General features: G+C 32.8%; 4 protein-coding genes and 1 long non-coding RNA gene across 8 annotated transcripts in view; 4 read left to right on the top strand and 1 right to left on the bottom strand.

Moving 5' to 3' along the window:
* The first annotated feature begins 19 nt into the window (after window positions 1-19).
* Window positions 20-5,011, top strand: LOC106790595 (myb-binding protein 1A-like protein). Of its 3 annotated transcripts, none has more exons than XR_001382093.1 (11): window positions 20-232; window positions 326-523; window positions 641-1,039; window positions 1,121-1,698; window positions 1,797-1,909; window positions 2,000-2,505; window positions 2,590-3,222; window positions 3,294-3,542; window positions 3,622-4,052; window positions 4,138-4,633; window positions 4,715-5,011. XR_001382093.1 is itself a non-coding variant. In XM_014755609.1 (11 exons), the coding sequence occupies exons 1-11, from the start codon at window positions 56-58 to the stop codon at window positions 4,723-4,725; spliced, it is 3,645 nt and encodes a 1,214-aa protein (XP_014611095.1). In that variant the 5' UTR covers window positions 20-55; the 3' UTR covers window positions 4,726-5,011. The 3 variants fall into 3 exon arrangements, 2 of the variants coding, with proteins under 2 accessions (XP_014611095.1, XP_014611093.1); XM_014755609.1 differs by having other exon boundaries at window positions 4,138-4,487; XM_014755607.1 differs by lacking the exon at window positions 4,715-5,011 and having other exon boundaries at window positions 4,138-4,707.
* Window positions 5,012-5,139: 128 nt separating this feature from the next.
* On the top strand, window positions 5,140-8,238 carry LOC106790596 (protein arginine N-methyltransferase 5). Its single transcript, XM_014755610.1, has 11 exons — window positions 5,140-5,436; window positions 5,516-5,634; window positions 5,702-5,925; window positions 6,025-6,204; window positions 6,338-6,547; window positions 6,629-6,837; window positions 6,908-7,030; window positions 7,121-7,296; window positions 7,387-7,590; window positions 7,692-7,873; window positions 8,000-8,238. Exons 1-11 carry the CDS (start codon window positions 5,348-5,350, stop codon window positions 8,150-8,152), a joined length of 1,869 nt encoding a protein of 622 aa, XP_014611096.1. The 5' UTR covers window positions 5,140-5,347; the 3' UTR covers window positions 8,153-8,238.
* A 341-nt stretch (window positions 8,239-8,579) lies between these two features.
* LOC106790597 (glycine cleavage system H protein) lies at window positions 8,580-11,851 on the top strand. Its single transcript, XM_014755611.1, has 3 exons — window positions 8,580-9,180; window positions 9,479-9,622; window positions 9,701-11,851. Exons 1-3 carry the CDS (start codon window positions 9,051-9,053, stop codon window positions 9,952-9,954), a joined length of 528 nt encoding a protein of 175 aa, XP_014611097.1. The 5' UTR covers window positions 8,580-9,050; the 3' UTR covers window positions 9,955-11,851.
* A 1,917-nt stretch (window positions 11,852-13,768) lies between these two features.
* Window positions 13,769-25,484, bottom strand: part of LOC106790591 (nuclear hormone receptor FTZ-F1) — a 42,053-nt gene continuing 30,337 nt past the window's right edge. The window contains exons 2-7 of one of the 2 annotated variants that reach the window (XM_014755605.1): window positions 24,840-25,484; window positions 16,696-17,462; window positions 15,328-15,586; window positions 15,034-15,134; window positions 14,709-14,902; window positions 13,769-14,377 (exon numbers count right to left, since the gene is read on the bottom strand). The exon at window positions 24,840-25,484 is cut by the window's right edge and continues 3 nt beyond it. In XM_014755605.1, coding sequence (XP_014611091.1) covers window positions 14,756-14,902; window positions 15,034-15,134; window positions 15,328-15,586; window positions 16,696-17,462; window positions 24,840-25,484 — 1,919 coding nt within the window. In that variant the 3' untranslated portion in view covers window positions 13,769-14,377; window positions 14,709-14,755. Of the gene's footprint in view, window positions 14,903-15,033; window positions 15,135-15,327; window positions 15,587-16,695; window positions 17,463-24,839 lie in introns of both variants that reach the window. The other variant, XM_014755604.1, reaches the window with a different exon arrangement.
* Window positions 20,173-22,170, top strand: LOC106790594. Its single transcript, XR_001382092.1, has 2 exons — window positions 20,173-20,302; window positions 20,384-22,170. It is a non-coding gene; the product is annotated as an uncharacterized LOC106790594 (long non-coding RNA).

The raw sequence follows: 25,484 nt of genomic DNA, 5'->3' as shown, positions 1-25,484 counted from the left end.
ATTTTTTTTAGGTAAACTTCTTGATCAGCGTAGTATTTGATGGTAAAGAAACAAAATGGTTCTCGACAGTACGCACATGGCTCAAGATGCTTCACGTGATATTAAATTAAAAAGTACAGACAAAATGAATTCAACAATTTTTGATAGTTTTGCGAAAATTATAAATAAACAGGATGCAGTGAGACGTGATGGTGGACTTGCGTTATTAAAACATTTGCACGAACATCCTTCTGTAAGTAACCTAAAAATATTAGCTCATATGTGTTAATGTATAACTTTTTTTTTTTTATAATGAAATTAATAAATAATACTTATTACTTTATAGGATGTAAATGACAACAAAGAATTCAAATATGCTATTACGAGATTAATACGTGGATTGGGATCCTCGAAATTATATGCCAGAAAGGGTTTTTATAGTACGCTAACAACTTTTTTAATTACACATCCTGATGTTTCAATAGACACAATTTTAACTAAAATGGATACAGAATTACAACCAACAAACAGCAATGCTAAAAGTGTAATGCAAATAAGAATAAATAATATAATTATCATTCTTTAATTTTTCTTAGTATGCTAGATTTCAATATGTACAATATTTAATTTTAACAAAAGTATATTTTTTTTTTTATTTTAGGAAAAAGCTGACATATATATGGGTCGTATATTAACTTGTGGTGCATTGATACGATCAAAATTACTTTTGAATAGTACAACTGATACTCAATCAAAAGTAGTGGAAATACTTCTAAATGCTGGGAATCAACGTAGCTATTTATCTTTCGTTTCCATTTCATTTTTAATGGAATTTATAAATCAACTTAACACAGACTCTGTCAAAACATCTATTTGGCCATTAATGGAAAAAGAGTTTGGCAAGCCTTGGGCAGAACAAACTTTAGATTTATTTTACGCTTTGTTGGTTATCAGAGATAAATTTCCAGCGCTTATGAATCAAGATTTTTTAAAAAAATATTTATCTTCCAATGATATCATCACGAAGGAAAACATAAACAATATAGTGAATATATTAACAGTAAGTATACACATATATAATTGAAGAAAATAGTTTGTTTGATTTATTTCATAATTAATGTGTATTATTATTATTATTTAGGATTTACCCAGGATAAAATCTTGCCATCATCCAGTATTCGTTTTATTTTGTGAAAAATTGGCAGCGACTGATTTAGTAACCGACTTCTGGTTAGCCATAGACAGTAAATTTAAAAAGCCATCTAAAACACATGAGCACGTTGCTATTGAAATTTTAAAACATTTACTTGTACATTTAAATGACAAAACAGTGTTTCCATCCTTGTTATCTACAGATTTCTTGCAACATATGTTAAAAAAATGTTCTATTTTAAAGAGAAATAAGAACGATGAAGTTGTTGTAGCATTTAAGGATTTATTAAATTTGTTAATAACAAGCGTTAAAGATACTAAAACAAAAATACAAATAAATGTATTAAAAAAACTGATCCTGTATCCTGGTGATCTAATGATAGAAAAAAAAACAGGTGTCAAAATAATCCAACTGATCACAGGCGATTTAAATGCAGATGGAGTTAAAAAGTTATCAAATCTCTATAGAAGCATTATAGAGAATACAATTCCTAAAGAAAGAGAATGTTCACAAACAGAAAGCTGGACAAATGCTGAAAGAATCTATGCTGTTCAATTACTAACGAGGTAACACGAAACATATTTGTGTTAATTTATAAATCTATTTCTGTTTACGATAAAATTATTTTACTAATAATATATTTTTTATTCTTTTATAATTTTAGATTAATAACTCATCCAGCAATACTATCAGATCAAGAATGGAAGTTGAATCAATTAAAGTTCTTGTTTCTGTTTGGTTTCTGCGAAGTTCCACAAGTTGGTGTAGAACTTGTTCGTAAGTAATATTAATTTTCATTATGACATAACATAAATATCTTTGTTAATTTACTTAAAATAAAAGAAACAAATTTATTTGCTTTTACAGCACATTTCAAAGATAGTTTTTACCGTGCTTTGGATCATAAGATGCCTAAATTGAATGATTTACGAAATATGTTAAGCGCATTAGTTCATTATTTAAATACAGAATTAAGTTCTGAGAATATTAAATTACGGGTACCATTGAGCGAGGAATCAGAAGCAGCATGGAAAAAAGCGATTCGTTTGATAGAAAAATTAGAGAATAATCCCAATGCAAAAGCTATACCCATATTTCATACCATATGTTTACACATGGGATTACAACTCTTCTCGGATCCGGAAGTAGCAGTTATGTCTATCAACGAATTGCAAAGTTGTTACGATCGAGTTAAAAAGAAATCTAAATTAAATAATAATACAAAATTAAAAGATGAACCAGAATGGGTAGAAGTTGTGATAGATCTTTTGTTATCTCTTTTATCTAAAAATAGTCATTTGATGCGTTCATTGGTTACTTGCGTTTTTCCACATATTTGCCCGTACATAGTCTCGATGTCTCAGATATTATCCGTAAGTATTATTTTAATATAAAAAATATTAACACTAGTTTACGTGGTTGAATTTTTATATTAATACGTTAATTTCATTTGTTAGGTCTTGGATATCAAAAAAGAGATCAATCCATTGTCTATGAACGGTGACGATAATGAAGAATCTTCAGGTTCTGACGAGGATGACGAAAACGATGAGAATAATGTTGAGGAACATAATGCAGAAGTTACAACCGATTCCTCAGAAGAAAGTGACATGGATTGCGATAAAGAAGACGAAGATGAAGATGAAACTGTTACAGATATGTTACGTGTTGCTGTGAGTCAAGCATTAGGAGGTACTAACCCTGATAATAACGACGAAGATATGGACGTAGATAAAATTGACGAAGCTGAGGGTAAACGATTGGATGAGTCATTAGCGGCAGCATTTAAAATTCTTCGTCAAAATCGTCGTGGACAATCGAAGAAACAAGAAAAATCAGCACAAACGTTAACACATTTTAGAGCTAGAGTTACAGATTTGTTAGAAATTTATTTAGATTGCAACCCAGCAATGGCTGTTGTATTAGATATGCTTGTTCCACTTTTTGCTTTATTAGAATTTTGTATAAAGGATCCACATCAAAAACCTTTAGAGAATCGAGTACGAGCTTGTTTAAAGAAATTATCGACTATTAAAAAATTCAGAGATACAGAGGGAGTCGATAATGAATTATTAACAATCATTTTGAAGGTACTTATTTATTTATAAATATGATATTAAATATTGTTTGACGAGAAGTAATTAATATTTGTTATTTTCAGACTTTAATTGAAAAAGGAGAACGTTCTGCTTCTGTTTGTCAAGAAATGGGAGACAAATTAGCTGAATGTTGCGCTTTCCTAATACGCTGTGTGCAATATGTAGGATTGCTTGATGATACTTTTGTAGACATTTATAAAACTAACTTAACAGCTTTTTTCAAGAAAAGAGATTGCATTTTGCCAGGTATTCTTTTCAAAAGTCTGTTACAACAATCGTGGGAAGGAAATTGGCAGCTAATACCATTATTAGTAAGTTATGAAAAGATAATAAACGATGTAAAATGGAAGATAATTGTACAATCGATAATACTTATATTTTATTTATTAGGTGGAATATGCATTTGATTTGAACACGATCAGATCATTTCGTAGAGGCCAAGCCTTAGAATTTTTAATTATTTTCTATAAAAATAATAGATTAATTCGTTCTGAGTCTACGAAGAACAAGAATAGAATTAAAATGGAAAAGAAATTATGTGAAAACAGTATAAATCTATTACAAGATCTATGTAACGTGAATGAATGTAAAGATGAACAATTAACTTCAGATGAAAATTGTAGTATTAAAATTAATCAGAAATTTGTATATCTGTTCCTTACTCTATTACACACAATTCATGGACAACATTTACAAGAAATTTGGAAATGGGAAACTATCAAGGAAAAATTAATCAGATACAGGACTAAAGCTGTACTTTCTAAAGATGCAAGAAGTGCATACAATAGATTAGCACAACTAATTGGGTTATCTCTTAATTGGTAAACATTATTATTATTATTATTTACAATATATTCACATTTATTTATTATTTTAATTGTATTTATACATCCTTATTATTTACAGTCCTGCGAAGAAACAAGAAACTGATTTAAGTCCCAAAGTTAATGGACAGATTTCTAATGTAAAGGAAAAAGATGAAAAAGAACAAGAAGAACAAAAAAAGGAAGCTGTTATAGAGATTGACGATGAGGAAAATAGTACAGAAATAAACAAAGCAAAATTAAAGAAGAAAAAGAAAAATAAGAGTAAACAAAAAGAGAAGCAATTGTTGAAAAAAGAATCACGTGAATTACGTCTACAGACAATGTCCGAAGGTTTAGATGCATTTCAATTCAGTAGCTCCGTAAATCTTCCAAATGAGATTAATGAGACCGATAGCATACAAAATGATTTACCTGTGGTGGAAACAAATGGTATTTCTAAACATAAAAGATTACCTACAGATAATCTAGATGATTTTAATATACCAAAAAGAAAAAAGAAATCAAAAAATTGATTGATTATAAGCGTGTAATAAATATGAAATTGAAAACTATACTATAAGAAAATGTGTGACTGTGTAAAATATCATTGGCATAATTCATACGTTTAATGTATATAGGTTTTTAATAAAGATAACAAAATTTATTACTATTTCCAGATGGCATTTAATAATTTAAATGCTTAAGCTATCCAAACGTATGCAATGTGACTTCAGAGATAGACGTGGAAAAAAATGAACTAGAAATGCCTGGCGATTGTACTCATCCTTACTTGTTAAGAAGTCGTATTCTTTATCCGATTTTAGAGAGAGAGAGAGAAAGATAAAAGTTTTATACATACGAGCTAATTACAGAATATTATCAAAGTAGGTGTTTAGTTACATACAAATTATTCTAGAATATTACCTATTTTTAGACACGATTTTTGTAAAGAAAATAAAATTTCTTCGAAAGTATTGTATAATTATTTTATGTGAAAAACCTTTATCTTTCAAATAAGCCTTTGATTGCTAAAATCGGACAAAAATTACGACTATGAAAATAAATAACAAATCCTTACAAGTGCATAAAATGCAAGCACTATTTTAAAAGTTCCGCTCTTCCGATATACTCCGAAATGTTCCGACGTATTTCGAATTGTTTCGAATCATTCCGAATAGTTCCGAATTATTCCGAATCGTCTCGACTTATCGCAAGTGTATGAACGTAGTAACGTACCGGCTTCGCGCGTTCCTAGTAAAACAATTGCAAAAGAAATAAGGCTAAGTTCGTTTATTGCACAATATAACAAAATGAACAACAAAAGACCTATTTCATGTGGACTAGATTTGTGTTCTGTACCCGATTTGAATAGTTGTTTACATACAGCAACTTCATCTAGGTATACTTGTAAAAATATATTTATTATAATATTTTTTTATGATATTTATATGTATATATAATTAATTACTTTTGTATAGATTTGAATTTATATGTATACCACTTGTTCACCCATTGTTTAAAAGAGAATTTTTATCTGGTGTTGTCAAAAATCGACCAGGACCGTTAACAAGACCTGATTTAGTATTATCTACTCCTGGTATGTATAATGATAATTAAATTTTAAAAAATCTTCAAATTATTAATATACAATAATTATTTTATAGATTGGAATAATTTAATTATTGGAAAAATATCTTCGCATATAAAAGTCGATGCTATAGATAGTACTTATAGGAAAAATAGTGAAGAATCTTTAAACCAGGAATTAACATTGGCTACTCATTTAGGATTGGCAGGAATTATGTTTAAATTAATAGGCGGCATAGAAAAAAATATTAATCTTGCCAGAATTATAAACAATAAGTTATTAGCTACTTGTAATTATCAAGTAAGTCTTTTCGATATATCATTTCTTTTATTTTATCTCTTATATGAATAAAAAAAAATTGGATATAATTGTTATTTTTTATTGTATTAATGAATTTAGATATGGGTACAAGTTCCTATGGAAAACCCATTGAAACAAGCACTTTCGTACAGAGGAGAGGAAGATGTTACCGTTGATAATCCTTGGGAATGGTGGAACAGTTTCAGAGCAGTTTGCGATTATGAAAAGAAATTAGCAGTTGCTTTAATTATAAGTCACGATCTTCCTGAACCAGAAGAGGTAACTAATTAATTTATTATTTCTCTTTTCTTGTATAGATTTAAAAAAAAAAGAAGATCAATTATAATTACAGTACTATAGTACTCAGTTTATTGAAAATATATTATTGACAAATTAATATAAAATATATCAGATAGATAGATGGCTTGGGGAACCAGTGAGATGTTTGATACTACCAACGACTTTATTTATGACAAATAAGAAAGGATATCCAGTGTTGAGCAAAGCACATCAAATGTTAATCAAGAAATTCGCTATACTGGAAACACAATTCATATTAACTGGAGCAAACCGATATAGTAGTATAACGCTTTATCACAATTACTTGGACTATTTATGGAAGGTAAAGTTACAGAAACTTTTAAATAAATAGAATGATTAAAATATATATATATCGCACTCTAATAATATAAATTTGATATAGAATTGTCAAATAGATGGGCCAGTCGAACGATTCGCACGTGGTTATGAAGATTATTTACAATGCCCACTACAACCATTGATGGATAATCTTGAGTCTCAGACATATGAAATATTTGAAAAAGATCCTATTAAGTATGCCCAATATCAATCGGCTATAGTTCAAGCGATAAAAGATATAAATTATAAAAGAAAAACTAAACTTGATAAAATGTAAGTATTATTTAATTTTGATAACAACGTTTATGAACTCTTGATTAATAAATGCATGTTTATGTTACAGGGTAATTATGATTGTGGGAGCTGGAAGAGGTCCACTTGTGCGTGCTGCATTGAATGCTGCTGAGTTGACAAAACAAGAAATTAAAATATATGCAGTTGAGAAAAACCCAAATGCTGTCATCACGTAAGATATATATCTGATATATGAATATATATTATAATTTAAAGAAAAGTATGTAAAATATATTATTTATATTTTCTTGTGTTTTTAAAGTCTACTAGCTCTTCAAGGAGAGTTGTGGGGAGACATAGTAACAATAGTATCGAGTGACATGAGAGAGTGGACTGCTCCAGAACAAGCAGATATTCTTGTATCTGAATTGCTTGGATCTTTTGGAGATAACGAACTCTCTCCTGAATGCTTGGACGGTGTTCAACGATTCTTAAAAGGTATATTAATATTTAATACAATGAGATTTATTTCTGAAAATAAATGTTTATTGATGTAATATCATATTTCATATTTGAAGTTATTTTCAGATGATGGTATCAGTATTCCGTGTTCATATACTTCGTTTATTGGTCCTGTACAATCTTCTAAATTATATAATGAAGTGCGACAATGTAAAGATAAGGACAAGCATCCTCTTGTAAATTTTGAGACGCCTTATGTAGTTCATTTACAGAATAAGTATGACATAGCAAAGCCACAACCTTTATTTACGTTTTGTCATCCAAATAAAGGTAAGCAATGTTAAAAAATTAATATAGAAACATTTTTAATAAATATGTACTAATAATAATAGTAATAATAATATAAATAACGAGTATATTTCTGTTAATAGATAAAATTATAGATAATAATAGATACGGGATAAGGACTTTTGACGTGGAACAGAATTGCATACTTCATGGATTTTCTGGTTATTTTGAAGCAATTTTATACAATGATATTAATTTAAGTATAGAACCTAGTACACATAGTCCTGAAATGTTTAGTTGGTTTCCTATTTTCTTTCCTATTAAGGTGAGTTGGATTACAAATCTTAATATATTTATTATTAATTTAACGCTCAAGTTTGATAATTTTTTATATATTTGTATGTTTAATAATTATAAGAATGTACATTTTATTATTATTATTATATGTTAGGAACCAATTCGGTTGGAAAAGGGGAAAAAAATAGTATTGCATTTTTGGCGCAGATGCAATAACAAAAATGTTTGGTACGAATGGTGTGTTAGTGAACCAATCGTAGGATCTATTCATAATCCAAATGGACGATCTTATACTATTGGTTTATAACGTATACATATATATATATTTGACAATGCGCTTTACCTTTGTTCTAGTATTATCAAAACGATAAATAAATATAATTATTTTAATATCGAATTTCAAAGCATTATATATATATTAAAAAAAAATGATATTCGTAAGATATATATAATTATCATAAAGTTGATTATATATATTATTATTACTGTTATATTATCTACATTGAATTCATAAAAGGTCGCCGATATCGTTCAACTTGGTTAATAAAAAATCTAAAATTATCTCTTAAGAATATTTCTCTTGATCTTTTAACCTCACGTGATTGTAACATATTCTTTGACTTGTGGTTGATCGTAGTTATTTCGTCATTGCATTAGAAATATTTTCCTTTGATAGAAGGAAGGATAGAAGTTACATTTTTTCATATTATTGAAATAATATTTTTATATATTGAGTTTTCATATTCTCTTGGATTACCAAAAAAATACTGCTTGAAAAAAATTAATTAGATTAAACATTTTTTTAATTGAAACGAATTGTTTACAAATAAATAAATAAGCATATTAATGATATTCTTTAACGACACAAGCAAAGGATAGGAGATCAAAATATTTTATTTGTTGTATCGAATTATTGATGATGACATCCTATCATGTAACATAAAAGTTTCCATTATAATTTTTTTCAAGATAACAGTTAGATGATGACACCAGAAATGGTTAAGAAATATTCTTAAGATCATTGAAATATTCTTGCATTTGCTCGAACGCGCGTATTTCGTTCATAATCAACGAACTAATACGACACCATTCGGAGCATTTCGGCAGGGACGAAGCAGACGACGCGAAGGAAAGTAAGGTTAAGTCGTCGACAATTTCTTTCGTATTAAAAGACTGAGAGTGAGATAGATAGATAGAAAGAAAAAATGGCAAGATTGTTTACACGTATAATTAAGCATTCTTTTGAACAAGTGCTTTCACACAGGACTCAATTATTACCAAATTCATTTCTGTCAACTTCGCGTTATTTATCTACGACACAACAATTAAAATCGGGTAAGTTAAAATGAAATAATGATTACAATTATTACACAAGAATTTTATAATTTTTGTTGATATTATTAATCAATGATATACGTATATGAAACAAACATGTTCATTTAAAAAATATTAATAAACATTAATGATGTCGTGAAAAGATAATGATAGACCTTCATACTATCAATTTTATAAATTATTTCTATTTTTCTAATTATTTTTATTATATATAATTAGCAGCAAGTCTCATTAGAGTCTTTTTGATCTGACTTGTACTTACACAAAGATTTTCTTCTTATTTCTTAATCCTATTTAGAAAGATGGTATACGGATACACACGAATGGATCAAAATAGATAATAATGTAGGAACGGTTGGGATATCTGATCATGCACAAGATGCACTCGGTGATGTAGTCTATGCTCAACTTCCAGATGTTGGGTCTGTCTTTAAAAAAGAAGGTTTGATATTTACATGAAACACATATACATTAATTCATATATCATTTAATATTTGTAACAACTATCGGCCATCCTCAGAGGAATGCGGTGCTTTGGAATCCGTTAAAGCTGCGTCCGTATTAGTAAGTCCTGTAAGCGGAACCGTAGTAGAAAAAAATAATGCGCTGGAAAGTAAACCAGGATTGATTAATTCTTCTTGTTACAATGAAGGATGGTTATACAAAGTACAGTTAAGTTATCCAGAGGAAATCAAGATGCTTATGGATGAAAAAGCTTACGAACTATTTTTGAAGTCTGGCGCCCACGAAAATGGGAATCGTGAAAATCCTTAAAACGCATATTTTCATATCTCATCGTATGATAAAAAAAGTTATTCTCAATTGTACATATCTATATTATAAAAGCATTTCAAACACAATCTGTTTTTCATTCAAAGCAGATATCGTTTTTTCTTCTGTTTTATTTCTTTTATTTATTTATTCTCGAGGCATAAAAATACAATGGACACAAATGATTTTGACATAGATGAATATCAAAAATAATTGATTGCTTTTATAAATATGGGCATATCCTTGACAAAATCTAAAGTGAATCACAGAAAATGAAGTCAGTTTGATTGCGAATATTTTATCAAATAGCAGCAGATTCTTTTTTTTCTTTCTTTTCTTTTTTTCTTGTTTTTAATTAAGAACTTTAAATTTTTTAAATATCATTTATCTGTAATTCTTAATCTATAGTTATTAGCGAAGTTGTTTTCCTTTTTAATAAAATAGGATTGCATATCCTAAAATTGTGTTCTTACAACGTAACTGCATTTATTTTGTTTTCATATCATGACAATATAATAATATTTTAGCGTGGAAGGAATAAGCACGAAGTGTAGATCTTTAATTAATTGGTGCAATTGTAAATTATAAATTACAGTTAAAATACTTTAGCGTACACAAATACATCGACATAATGAAATATTTTGCAAATACGAATATCGTGTTAAATATCATTTTAATTTATTTTTAAAGATGTTGGTTGTCATTAATTTTGTTTGTTCGATATGTTTTTAGATAATAGTTATTGTTTTTATTTGTTTAAACAAAGGATATGAAGGAATCATATTGTCATGCATGATGGGTATTTAATGAATGCAACGAAGAATAATATGACATTATTTAAGAGATTCTGAGAAGAAATAATAATTTGTTAATAATAAAGATATATTTACAATTATTGAATCTTTTCTACATAATTTACAATTGCCAGCTTCTAATGGCAGTGTTAACAACGTATGAATTTTCCCTTTCGTGTTAAAATAAATTTCCGTGATATATATATGCATATATATATATATTTATATATCCGCGCGATAAAGGGGGGAATCACATTTATATTAAATTATATATCATATTTTGTCTAGTTAACATTTTGCAAAGAGAGAGAGAGAGAGAGAGAGAGAGAGAGAGAGAGAGAGAGAGAGACAGACAGACAGAGAGAGAAAGAGAAAGAGAGAGAGAGAGAGAAACAAAAGAGAGGTATATATTGAGCTGAATTTCTATATGCAACGTTTTATTTAATAATAATTGTTATTAAAAGTTATGTAAAATAATGAATGAAACGATTTTGGATTTTTTTGTTGTTTTAGCTTTGAACATAGACAAAAAGCAGTCAATTAAAAACTAAGATATTCGAAATGAGAGATATAATAATTTGGGACAATTAAAATAATATTGATGATTATTTAGTAAGACCAGGATAGCGATCAGCACAGTTTACCGAAAGTAAATGAAAAAAAGTTATAATATAAATATGACACACGTTTTTAACTTGCCTTACCCAAACAGCAACGCGGAACCATGCGTGTATAATTAACCTTTGACATTATTTACTAGACTTCTATTTTGGTACAATATACAGAGCGCAAGTATAATTTAATTAGTAACATGTATATTTATAACTAAAGCATAGCGACATGGACATACAACAAATACAATATTTTTCTCAATGGAACTTTTTACATTGTGGTGGTATATGCTTTAATGCATAATATGAATTAGTGCAACTAAAAGTACCTTTCTATGAAAAACAACATCCTTTTTATTGTTTGCGGATTGCTGTCAGAGTGTGTATACTGAGGTATGCGGTTACTAAAAATGTAAAAGTATAAAAACTTAATACAGTTATGAGAAGAGGTAGTCATTCCTGTTTGAGTGAAATAAAACTGTGCTTTCGAAGGGATCGAAGAAGAAAGATATATATACATATATCTTATCTATACATATTTGTTGTATATACATATATATATATATATACACTTATATGTGAATATATATACATGTATACATATGTATATAAATATATGTATATATACACATATGTATATATATTATAATGTGTGTGTATGTGTAAACGTTGATTTTTCGATTGTATCTGATCAGATAGTACAATTTGAACTAGACGGATTGAAAAATTTGAGAACACATTAGCATACTTTTATATTGATTTAAAGCCAAACGCAGCTGTGAACATAAATCATCTTTACTCGTAGAAATCACGAGTACCTAATAATCTTTTCGGGTACCCAAAAAATTAATTTCGGCTGCCTGTTACTCCTCTTTTCATTTTTTCTTCTTCTTCTTCTTCTTTTCTTTCTTATTTACTTTTTTCTTCTTTATAATGCAACATACGACTTTTAATATCTAAGGTCACATCAAAAAACGTTCATTAAAACGTTCAAAGGAATTATTAGCTACACGTATTGCGATCGTCGTTGGTGGAAAATTGGAAGTATTAAAATAGTATTTATTTCCCAGGTACTTGTTTGATACGTGATCAAAGGGGAGTTTCAGGAAGCGATCCCTATCGATATCTAGCTAGCCAGTTAGCTAGCTAGTTAACTAACTAGCCAGCTAATTACGAGCAAGGATAATTGTTCACAATGCCACATCCGAACTTGAAATTTAGCACGCATATCATTCATATATACGACGGCTTGGGTACCACAGGCGTCAAAAGACAACCTTCACAGCACTGAAAAATTCCTTACTATTGACTAAAGAATAATAATCTTAATGAAAAACTACTACCTTCGATTCGTTATCTTATAATATTAGATTAAATATTTATCTATTTAACAACTGTGATAAGAGACAATGTGGATGTGTGTGTGTGTATCCTTTGTTGTGTCTATGTGTGTCTGCTGTGTTTGGATGTGTTGTTTATTTTATATATTAAATTAATATCAATATATATATATATATATATATATATATATATATTTATATTTATTTATTGTTTGTTTGTTAAATTTTCACGTACTCGTACTTGCATGCATATACGCGCGTATGTGCAGATCATAATACACGACGCGTTTATATGCATTTCTATTTCTATTATATATACGCGTGCACGCGTTTTTTAACGTGTGCGCCCGTGTCTTTAGTAATAATAATAATAATAATAATAATAATAATAATAATAATAATAATAATAATAATAATAATAATAATAATAGCTAATCAATGTATAGGACCACATAAACCTTGCTCCGATAAATTTTATTAACTATTTATTTATTTTCTTTTTTTTTGCAATGCATTTTGCTTCTTTTGTTATCTAAACAAAAAAGTCTTTATTGCGTTATAACATACAATAATAAAATATCTCATTCTTTGTGGTTATTCTCTTCCTCCACCTGTGTTGTTTGAAAAAAATAATTAAAAGAGAGAGATAATAGATAAACGACTAAAACTTAATATCAAAAAGAAAAAAAAAAAAAAAAGAAATTAAATTAAACGTGAAGATATTTTAAGTAGCTAATGATTTATTTGTTTATTTCGGTTTTTTTTATTTTTTATTTTTTATTATTATTTTTCTTTTCAGTAAGCAACAGAAATATATTTTTTATTTCATTAAACTATACAGAAAATATTATTATTATAATTACATATTTAACATGACTTATACTTTACAACATAATTGGAATGTGTTAACTAGTATTTACAGTACAATAGCCCTGCTATGTGCAAGTGTGAAAAATGCAGATTTTTGTAGGAAGTTTTAAACGATGTCCAGATATATAACCGTGCTTGTAACGAGCGTCATATAAGCACTCTCTCTTTCGTTCGCTTGCTCTCTTTCTATTTTTCTTATTTGTTTTTATTTAATTTTCTTTTTTTTTTTCACAGACACACACATTAACACACAGAGATCCACTTATTCACTCACATCCACCCTCTCGTTCTATCCCTCCTCCCGTTCCCCCTTTCCATCCCCCTGTCCCAATATCTTTTTCTATTTCTCTCGGCTTGTATGTATTATTGCCGTAAACGTACATAGAATCATATACGTGATTCGACTATCACTTCAATTATGTTTATTCTTATATTGAAATTCCTTGCAAAGAGGCACGATCAACTTAGAGAGAAAAAGAAAGAAAGAGAATGAGAGAGAGAGAGAGAGAGAAAAAGGGAAAAAGAGATCTGATCTTTATTAGTTGTTGTTGTTGTTGTTGTTGTTATTACCATTAGAATTATTTATTCGTTCAAGTGTGAGCAAGGCTTCAGTGGTATGCTTAAAAATAATCGCATCTAAGTATTAGAAAAATAGCTTTTACTTATATTTTGACAAAGTTGCCTGTCCTTTGACCAATATTTTTGTTAACCACCCTTTTGTACTGTTTTCAAGGCATCTTGCTTACTGTTTCCCTGCGCTTGTACCACCAACAGGGGTAAATGTGTTTTTTCCATGGATACATCTCTAAAACTTCAACATCAAATATAGAAAATATATGTCATTATGTTTATATATATTTAGATACACTTTATAATACATATACTCTATGTATATATATTTATATGTAAAGTATGTACGTTTATACTTGATTTGTTTGCATAGGTATTTTAATTTTTTTGATGAACCACGGCTACCCTAACTTGGTCCGACACCTAAGCCGAAGTTAGCTCATAATAGTAGGTACACTTTGAGGTCCACTTTTATTTAGTGTTAGTTGGTTTGTTTGTTTATTCATTCGTTTATTCTGACAATTTATATCGTAGCGGGGACTCTACCAACGTTTTAAAAATATAGTACATACCAACGAATTATTATTTTACGGTAGAGTCGGCACATGAATCTATCGTCTCATTTCCTCTTGGCATGAAGCATCTCCATTAGAAGTGTTTGAGTTGGAGCACCACCATTACAATGCTTCTGGTAAAGATGGTCTTCTCCCCTACTCGCTACTACGTGAATTTCTGGTAATACTGCTAGCAGCTTATTAAACTTGTCCTGTATATACAGAGATAACAAAAGAGAGATATGTATAATCGACAATTAGAATAAATCAATGAATCGATAGAAGAAAAAATATATTTACGATCGATTACAAATGAATATAAATGTTTCATCAAAGAACGTACCGGTATAGTTGGATAACAAGTTAAGGTATAGTCCAATAGAGCCTGCTGAACCTGTTCGTGACCTTCCTGTACGTGTTTTTTGTTAACCAGTCCGCGAACATCTGCATATATCGAAAATAATTGACTAATCGATCTGTTTTTCTTAGTCGATCATATTACAAATAATACATTTGTACATGTTTTAACATAGATTTTTATAAAAATCAAATTGTACTTTTTCTCATACTGATTATTGCAATTATAGAAATAGAAGATAGAAGAACAAACAAAGGATAGTTTAGATTAATATCTTACCGTGATTAAGCAACATAAGAAATTTCATGCAAATGTAATCAGACAGGTCAAATTTGAGCTCCTGAAGTTTCGAGGATAAATCGTTGAAAAGATCTGCCAGGGAAGGAACTCCAAGTAGGCCTAGGCACAGGAGATCAAACTTTTGGCCATTATGAAGCGTGGTCTCATCGGGTAGATTATTGTGCAACCTCTGATGTACATGATCGAGCACCAACATATCCGACCAGGAGTGTTGCAGTAGTTTCATTTGGTCGTCGACCTGTTAAAATAATTTTTTGTCCATTTTTATCGTTTTAATGCGAATGTAAAGGAGTTATTACAAGTATAGACAATAGGAACGATAACTAAATGTGAATTTGAATAAACCAGCACATCGATACATTTGCGATATACTTTTATACTATTATTTCACGATAATATGGTTGCAAGTTACGATTTGTAATGGTTCGTGAATTTGACAAAACAAAAAAAAAGGAAATATTTACAACGTTTCATTCGTAAATATAAACAACGTGTGCAAATTTCAATGAAAAAAAAATCTCGAAATAATAAATAAAATATGTAGGTACTTGTTATGAAATTTGAATGGAACTCGATGCAAGTTTGCTTACGTAGAGTGACAGTAACAACGATATATAATACACATTGGAATGGTGGTAACTGTGAAAAAAATGTATCTATCGATGAATGCTATAATTGCTTTTCTTATCTCGCGAAAAACACATAGAGAGAAAGAGAAAGAAAGTATCACGTAGAGTATTACGTAGGACGTAGAATTTATCGCGTTTCGTATTACAAGCGAAAGAAGAGTATCGAGAGAATACATAATGAAAAAGAATAAAAAAATAAAGAATAACAATGACAAGTAAAAAAAAAAAAGAAAAAAAATGGAAAGCGAAATCGGTATGAAAAATAGGTGCATATTGGGATCTCGATGACGACGTAATACGCAATCCTATATAATTAACATGGGCCTGCTGCTTTGGGGCAACCGCCATAACCCAGAAACGTATCTCGTTATGACCTAGATATGAGGCGATGCTTGAAATCATTCAGTGATTGTGCAATGCCGTTGGTTACCTCACATCCCCGCCGCTCGTAGAGTCGAGCGGGCCAGCAACGACGAGTTATTTATCGGTATAAGAACGGACCGACGACTTTTCCTCCAAGAGACTCTACGTCGTCGTACAAACGTTTGAAAAGTATTGACAAAAATTTGAAAAGATTGACTGGCCAGAGTTTATTGTAAATAGATTAAGAGAGAGAAAGGGAAAGGAAATGGCAGGAGTAGAAGGAGGAGGAGGAGGAGGAGGAAGGAGGGTGGGGATGTAAGGAGGTTAGCGTTACGAGGAGGAAGAGTTAACTCACCTTGAGATCCTTGAAGAATACAGAGTTCCTGGCCCAATCGACCTGGGAGAAAAGATTCTGGTCGAGCACTTTGCACATTAGTTCGAACAAGTCCACTTCACACTGATTGTACGTTTGCTTCTGCAATAGCTCATAGAGGGACGTTTGCCACTCGCGGTCGTCGACCGTCTGCACGAAGTCTCTTATCAGCGGACTAGTTTTCAAGGGCGCGGTAGCAGCCGCGGAGGCCGGGGGCGGCCCGTGGGGTTGCGCCGACTGTTCGCCAAAGTTGAAGGCCACCGGACTGGGGGTGGTCGAATTAGCGGGCCAGAGTTTGCTATCGAGGCCAGGGGTAACGTTGTGCAGGTGATTAGCGGCGATGAGATTATGCTGGGAGGAAGGGGCTATCAGTTGATGTTGTCCAGCTCCTCCGCCGCCACCCCCACTGGCCCCGCCCCCAGCACCACAGGCTCCGGCTCCACCACCGGCACCGGCAGATTGCGTCGTCAGGAGGCTACCAGCAGCAGCGGCTACCGCGGCCGCCGCAGGTGACGGACTCGAATCCGGCGAGGATGTTAGACTCGAGACCTGAGGTATTTGGATCTCCTGCTTGATGTGCAGGAAAGGCGTTACGGTGGACGGGTAATTCGATGGATCCCCGAGACTCCCGCATATCGTTTGCAGCGCCAATTGCCGTTGCCTTATCATTTGGAGTTTCCGCGCTCTGTCTCTTTTGTACATGGGCCCGAATTTGTTTCTACCACCTCTCATGCGGTCCTCCCGCACAGCTGTAACATCGATAAAACCATCAAATGGAAACGATTTAATCAAATTAATTATTATACGCAACACTTTGCCGACCTCTGACCCCGTCGACGTCGACGTCATCGTCGTTGTCGTCACCACCTCTTTCACCTCCTCTCCTCCTCCTCCTTCTCCATCTCCTCCATCTCCTCCTCCTTCTCCTTCAACTCGCGTTTTGTAGGGCGAACACGCGGCAAAACCGGCAGCGTTGCCTATTTTCGTACGACGCGTTTGCTTTGCTCTATGTTGTGTGTCGTCGTCGGTAGTCGTCGTAGTCGTAGTCGTAGTCATAGTCGCGAACGCACGCTTATATTATACATAGGTAGACTCGCTCACACACACACACACACACACACAAAGCATATAGAGGTGCGATCGACGTATATTCGCGCGATCCTCGAAAGTGAAAGGAGGTTGAATCGCACCGCTAACCCGCCGTCCAACCACTTCTGTGTGTTGCTCCTTCTTCTTTCCCCGCCCTCCCTCTGCCCACCGCCACCATCACCACCACCCACCCCCTCTCGGCCCTCCTTTCCTCGACGTCGCCCCTAGCTCAGTGTTCTCAGCAGCAGCCCCCGGGGCCGCGATCGACACCGCCAACGGGGTGCGGTGGGGTGTGGGGGGCCCGCACGCGGTCTCTCGCGCTCTCTCATTCACTCTTTATTTATTTCTTTCTCTCTCTCTCTCTCTTTCTCACTATTCACTCTTACTCTCCTTTCCTAAGCCCTCGGCGGCGTTGGTCGCGTTACGCATACCAGACCAAAGGCATGGCCCAGCAGCGTCAAGGTTCGCGTCTAAACTTGACATCTCCCCCCCTGTCCCCTGCCCCTCCTCCCTGTCCCCTACCCCTCCTCTTTCTTCCTTTCCTTCTCCCACCTCTCTCCTCTCTACCCTCCTCATTCATTTCTTCTTCTTCTTCTTCCCTTTTTTTCTTTTTTTTTGTTTTTTTTTCTTTGACTTCGCACGTTTACTTTCCGATGCACCTATGCCCTTTATATCGCATACATTTACATATATATCCCCATTTGTATTTCAAACCTGTGTATACGCGACACGTACGATCGAATCTAAAATTATTATTCGATCGATATTTTATCCGACCGAAATACTTTCACTTCAATATAATATTTCACTCATATATTTATATTGTATTGTATTGTATTGTATTGTATTTATTTATTTTTAAAAAAGAATTTTTATTTCGTTCGCGTTTTTCTTTTTAGGTTGTCATACTTTCGAGTTTAATTATAGTTTCGAAACTACGTTATTACTCATCGCAAACTCGATAAGGTCTCTAGCATTATAGAAGGAATAAGTACTAATAATTCGAATAATTATTGCCTTTTGTTTTTATCGAATATTATTTCACCGTTTTTACATATATTATTTCTATATGTTCTCTAGTGTTTGATGTTCGTAATGGTCGCGCGTTTTTGTATATGATGGGGTTCGCGTATTAAACAATATTCAGTAATTCAGTTCAGTTCGGTTAAGTTCGGTTCGAATGTTCCTATTGATTTCTTTTCCTTATTTCTTTTTAATGGAGACCTTCGAAAAGCGATTTTATTATCGGTAACAAGAATACGTAGGAATTTATCATCTTTGATATGTGCCCGTTTGCTTGCCAACTGTGCACACACGAAATAATAAAAAAAAAAAGAAAAAGAAAAAAAGAAATAATGAAATGTGAAAGAATAAAGGCAAATTCGTGAATTTCGATAAGGATTTTACGATCGAACAATAATTATTTTTTTTGTTCTCTCTCGTATTATCGATAATAGGTGTCTTTACTTGTTTTTTTCTTTTTCATAATATTTAAAACAAAATATTTATTTAACACGAATACGAGAGAGAGTGAGAGTGAGAGAAAGAAAGAAAGAAAGATAGTGAGAGCGAGAGAGATCAGATTGTTTCGTTCCAACACACACATTTGATTCTCTCCGATTTGTGCACACGGAAATATTACGTAATTCATGGGAGTGTACGTTAACCGGAAAAGTTTGATTATCAGTCCATAGCGGATCTCGCGCTTCTTTTCTTCTCTCGCGATAAAATACTTGTTCGAAAAAACTAAATGAATTTTGAATAGAAACGCAACGCGGTTGTTTTAAAAATTACCTACATTTCCACATTAAATGAAATCTCTTTTATAATCCGATCGCTTAATAAAAATGAGATTATAATAGAGATTATTTCGATTTAACGAGATACGACAAATATGATTGTTTGGATCTTACGAAACAAGAGAACAAATAAAATTAGATAGAGATTAATATGGCAAATAAAAAATGGAAAAAAAAAGGGAAAGAAAAAATCTACCACTCGACGAATATTTCGGATCTCGCAAATTCATAAAGAATGACTATATCTTTCTCGTAGAAATTAAGGGCCGGGTCACGTGAGGATCGTTAGCCCGTGGGTCAGCCAATCGCACGCTGAAGAATTTTTTTTCTATCCCTTTGAGAAGAGAAAACGACCGTTAGAATGAAGTCATCGAATAGAGGTTGCGAAAGAACCTTACGAAAAGAAATCAAAAGTCAAGAAATAAGGCAAATAATAGTGTCGTTTAAGATGAAAGTGGTGAAATTATTCGTAGAAATTTAAGAAGTCCAAAAGAAAGTGAGAGAGTAAAATACATTTGATGGAATATCTTTTAATCGAATAAAAATTGATTGTCTGTTTTTTTTTTCAGTTTTGTCTAAGAAGAATAAAAATAAGAAGAAGCAGGCAAGCGAGAAACCGAAAGGATCATTTCCACGACTGGTCATCTAAATGGCAAATGTCCGATGAAGAAAATGACAAGTCGTGTCGCGTGATCAACAAAGTAATACGATTGAGATAAGTCGATAGAAAAAGCGTGGAAAGAGAATTGATTTAATATGAAATTATATTTAATTAAATATAGATGTAAGGAAATTCAGGGTGGGTTTGTGTGGCCAATACAAGGCAAAACAAGGCAAGGCAAGACAAGGCAAGGCAAGGCAAGGCAAGGCAAGGAAAAAAGAGTTGTCCCCCGTCATTGTACACTTTTTCTTTCTCGAGAATGAGAGAAAAAGTAAAGAAACCCGAAAGAGAAATATAAAAGGCTGGATGTAAAGAAGACTGCTGAGGAGGCTTCACTCAACGAGAAATATTACACAATCTGTGTGCTGTGTGCGCAGCTCGCCGCCTCAACCTTTCTCCCTCACCTCTCCGGAACTCAACGAGAAGGTAGGAGTTGAACAGGCAACCAACCAACCAACCAACCAACCAACCAACCAACCAAGCTAGCTAGCTAGCAAGCAAGCAAGCAAACAAGCAAGCAAGCTGGCTGGCAAGCTGGCTGGCAGCACACTGGCAGCAAGCGAGCAGGTATAACACCACGTCTTTCAACACGACACGACAATTATGAAATTCGTGAGTCCCTAAATGGAGACACGTCTGAAAGCCGTTTTGCACGTTATGTTGTTGTCCCTCTTACAATACTTTAGAGACACAACCATTGTTGTATCTTCTTCTTCTTCTACTTTATTGTTTTCTTTCTTTATTTCTTTTCTTAACGTTAGATAGAATTCGGATCAATAAATACTCAAACAAGACAGAGAGAGAAAGAGAGATATCCTAATAGAATATCGAGGAATGTAGCCACGTGGCAAACAGATGAAACACTAGTTCCTATTTTTCCTATTATGATTCTTTAGAAAAGATTTACTTTTGGAAAGCGTTACGACGAAACATTCTTTTATTTTTCTATCACACAAATCCGATGAAAATAAAATATTTTAGGATCCTTTATTCTATTTTTCTTTTCTTTTTTTTTTAAAAAAGGTACCTGAACATTAAGACGAACGAATACGTTTGTTATTCCAAAATGATCGAGAAAACAGATACGGTTGTTGATTTTGTGAATAATATTATAAGTTTAAGGGGGATCATTCCTTCCTTCCTCCCCTTGAAGAAATTTTACAGGCGTGTGGTGCGTTTGTTTCTCCTCCAATAGAAAGTGAGATAGAACAAAAGGTAACGAACAGAAAGACTTTTGCCCCGTGGGCATAAACCTGGAACGAAATGTCTTTACCTCGAATTTCCAGACGTGACACTTGCGCAAGTATCTCTTTCTTGGGCTTGGACTGTTATACGTAGAACACAGTTCATGTATTTAACTCCTGTCTGACTAACGAACGCGTTACTACTTAAATCAAGTAGTTCAACTTACGAGATTAACTTTGTTAACATGAAACAGATTAATTCAAGATTATTCTTCATCGAATACTAAAAAGGAAACTAAACGAAAACGAAAACGAAAATGAATATTTTTAACGAAAATTACAAAAATTATAAGCTCGAAGTTTAATCAGTAATTGAGATATATTAGAAAATTATGAATTATAAAGAACAAAATAGTATTATCGGTGGTGATTTCAGTTTTTTAATAATTGAAAAATATAAGGAAATATTAATAAACCTTTTTACCAATCTAGAGAGAACTATGAGACAATGAGAATATTTTCTTTTTTGTATCCAAATCGAAACCTTAAACTACTATAAATAATTATTCTAGTTTTTTTTTTTTCAAATTATTCACCGACGTAACATCATTTGATTTACATATTTAAATAATTCCTAACGGTATTATCGTTTTAATTTATACCCATTATTCTAACAGTCTGGCTGTTGGTTGACAGTAGTCAAACTGGAGCCGATAAAAATTTACACATTTAATATTATAGTTAGCGCGAACCTTGGTCAACGACGAAATAAGCGATCATTATTCGCGTGTTCATGATATTTCTACGATATTGGGCTTTTTTTTTGTTTAAACGAAGAAGAAGAAGAAGAAGAGGAGGAGGATGTAATTTTGTTGAATGAATAATCGATCAAAGAACTTTCGAATTTTTGTTTTTCTTCTTTCTTTCTTTTTATCTTCACTCTAAGTAGCCTATTTGAACGAATCATTGCTTGGAAAAAATAAAAAAAAAAAAGAAAAACATAAAACGAGTATCCCTCTTCAGTTCGAAATTTGCGTATGCACCATCGGGGTAGAATAATAAGCCAATAGAATTCGATTGTAACAAATATTGTTAATATTCTATTTAAGATAACAACAATTATCGCTGATTCTCTTTGAAAAGCATCGATATGTGATTTTAAGAAATCGTTAAGATCGATAAATTGACGATGCGTTATCGTGTACTACTAATATTTGTTATTTGCCATTACGATAAAAATGATTCTCGAAGCTTTCAGACGGAATATAAAAGAAAAAGAAATAAAAAAAAAGGTAAGAAGAATGTGGAAGACAACAAATCGATGCTGCAACGAGGGTTGATGATTGTTGTGTAAGCTTAGCGAATAGTTTTGTTAAATAACAAAAACCGAATTCTCTAAATTCCTTTTAATTTCCATTTAAATTACGGATAATCTAATTTAAAAAGAAAAAAAAAAAAGCTCGCTATCGAGGAAAACAAAAAAAAAGACTGCACGAGATTAATTCCCGTTGGATGAATCGAGAGAAAAGAGCACGTGCGTCGATTTTTTTTTTTTTTATCAATGTTATGGAAAAAAAATGTTATAAACACGCGTACACACACACACACACAGACAGACAGACACACGTACACAAACAGAGACCTGGACACAACCCGAACGAAATTTTCTTCGTATAATTCTCTGTTAGCCTAGAACTGTTTCCTTTCGTAAACGCTCGCAAGCAAAGCATTCTGGAAACTTTCCGCGTTAGGCAATTCTATTTCCATTGGTAGAAACGCACCGTGGAAAACACGGCGTGCAAAGGCGGCAATTACGACAGCAACTCTTTCGTGATTCGCTTAATCGCCGGGCCTTCGGGGCCTAGACCTAGTTATATTTCAATTATAACGGCCGCGTACAAGCCAGATTGTTTTTCTTTCTTTTTGTCTTTTTTTTCTTTTTTTCTTTATCCTATTGTTCATTTTATACGTACGAACGAATTTTATACAACGCGAACAGACGACACCCACCCACCCATCCCCTTTGGCTCGGTTTATCGAAATTATCAATTCTCGTAAACAAACAAAAAGAAAAAATAAGTTTTTTCTTAAGGAATGAATGGACAATGGCGTAAAGAAAGATTTTAAATATAAACTTTTCTCTTTTAAAGTTAAACTATCAAATATTATTATACAGTATCGAGAACGATATGTTAAAAAGATTTGTCCGGCAAAATATAATACCACAGATTTATGGTTTATTATTAATCTAATATATAATACACCCTCGTGATTTCGATTTCGATTTATGTGTAAATAATAAATAAATGAAAGTGAGAATAATTATGTTACGATTGTTTTTGAAAGATAAAACACGGGGTAGGTACGCTGTTAATAAAAATATATATATATATATTCCATTGTCCATTATTAATTGTATGTAATAAGGTTAAGTTCGAACAAGGACGCATTTCGTATATTGTATCGTATTATAATTGTATATAAATGATCGAAGTTCGTCGAAGAGAGAATACGAAAATGACGGTGACTTTTTAACGACGATTTAACACAGACCACGACGACGCGAGTTCCCGTAAAAATGTCCTCAACGATTCGCAGTCAATCGCGTTGTGTAAGGGAACGGAAATTAGAAAGCTAGAAAATTGAACGTTCGTTCGATGGAACATTACGATTCCCCAAAAGGATTGTCAGAAAAATAAAAATATACAAATCATTTTTGACTTTTTCTCATATATATATATATATATATAGGTACAACATCGCGATTAAATTAATAGTAAAATTAAACAAATAAATAATAAAGAAAAGTAACGAACGACACATTTTCCTGACCGAGCAAAGCATACACATCACGTTTTATCTGGCATACAAGATTGTGCAATAATTTTCGCGCCACTATTATTCTCTTCCAACTACACAACAACCACCCACATTTGCAATGTTATTTATTCTCTCCTTCTGATATTTTCGTAATATTATTATTTCTATACGATTGTCGTTAATATTTATTTCGTTAGAGCATCGCTAAGTTAATTCGATCGTGCATAAAATTACGACCCTAATCTATACGCCCTCATCATTTTTTCCGTGCAACGCGACGCGTGAACTATTGTAAAAGATTTAAGAAAAGAGAAAGTTCGTCGAGAAACTTAATTAACAAAATCCAACGGACGCGGATGTAAGAGAAAACAAAAAAAATATGAAGTAATTGACATCGCCAATATACTTATGAAGTATAATATATGTATAAAGTAAAAATGAAACGCGTTGTTGGTTGTTGGTCGGTTGATTGGTTTGTTTAATAAAAGTAATGAAGAAAAATAATAGATAACGAACTTTCTCTCTCTTTCTCTCTTGAATGAAATAGAAGAACGGCCTGAAATCGAAACTCACCCTCAAGCTTCATGCCGACCTCGATACACTTTTGGAAGCGACAGTAGGGACACCGCTTCCTCTGCGTTTTATCAATGTGACAGGATCTTTCGGCGACGCACGTATAGACTTTCTTGTTTTGGACGGTGCGCTTGAAGAAACCCTTGCAAGATTCACACGTGAGTAATCCGTAGTGATATCCGGAGACCTTATCGCCACAGACCGGGCAGAGTTCCTCGATAACGATGTCCTTGGTGTCGGGGAAATCGGAGGGGCAAGGTAGGGAGCCAGTCACGATTCCGACCCCGACCTGGGCCAAGCTGGGATGACAGAGGGTACCGGCGTGCACGGCAACGTTGCCGCTACTACCCGAGGTCCCAGTAGTCGCGTTGTTGGCGGTGGGTCCAGGTCCAGTACTGCCGGGACCGTTGCCTCCACCAGCACTGCTAGCCGAGCTTGCGGTACTAGCACCATAACCACTGGCTCCTCCACCGGCACCGGCACCACCACCACCACCACCACCACCACCACCGGCACTACCTTCGAGAACGGACGAGCTACCGGCACTTGGCACGTTGTTGTTGCTGTTGTTGTTGTTGTTGTTGTTGGTGGTATTACCGTTGGTATTGCCGTTGCCCCCAGGTCCAGCTCCGTTGCTACTTCCAG

The sequence above is a fragment of the Polistes canadensis genome, unplaced genomic scaffold (assembly GCF_001313835.1).
Source record: "Polistes canadensis isolate GaletaPanama2010 unplaced genomic scaffold, ASM131383v1 scaffold_249, whole genome shotgun sequence".
NCBI lineage: Eukaryota > Metazoa > Arthropoda > Insecta > Hymenoptera > Vespidae > Polistes > Polistes canadensis.
This window is presented reverse-complemented; position numbering and strand designations above follow the sequence as displayed.

Coding starts and splice junctions, on each gene's coding strand:
- LOC106790595 (XM_014755607.1), top strand. CDS start 56: ATGGTTCTCGACAGTACGCACATGGCTCAAGATGCTTCACGTGATATT. Junction 3,223..3,293: donor TATTAACAATCATTTTGAAG/GTACTTATTTAT, acceptor TGTTATTTTCAG/ACTTTAATTGAAAAAGGAGA. Junction 3,543..3,621: donor GGCAGCTAATACCATTATTA/GTAAGTTATGAA, acceptor TTTATTTATTAG/GTGGAATATGCATTTGATTT.
- LOC106790596 (XM_014755610.1), top strand. CDS start 5,348: ATGAACAACAAAAGACCTATTTCATGTGGACTAGATTTGTGTTCTGTA. Junction 5,437..5,515: donor CATACAGCAACTTCATCTAG/GTATACTTGTAA, acceptor ACTTTTGTATAG/ATTTGAATTTATATGTATAC. Junction 7,031..7,120: donor AACCCAAATGCTGTCATCAC/GTAAGATATATA, acceptor GTGTTTTTAAAG/TCTACTAGCTCTTCAAGGAG.
- LOC106790597 (XM_014755611.1), top strand. CDS start 9,051: ATGGCAAGATTGTTTACACGTATAATTAAGCATTCTTTTGAACAAGTG. Junction 9,181..9,478: donor GACACAACAATTAAAATCGG/GTAAGTTAAAAT, acceptor AATCCTATTTAG/AAAGATGGTATACGGATACA. Junction 9,623..9,700: donor GTCTGTCTTTAAAAAAGAAG/GTTTGATATTTA, acceptor GGCCATCCTCAG/AGGAATGCGGTGCTTTGGAA.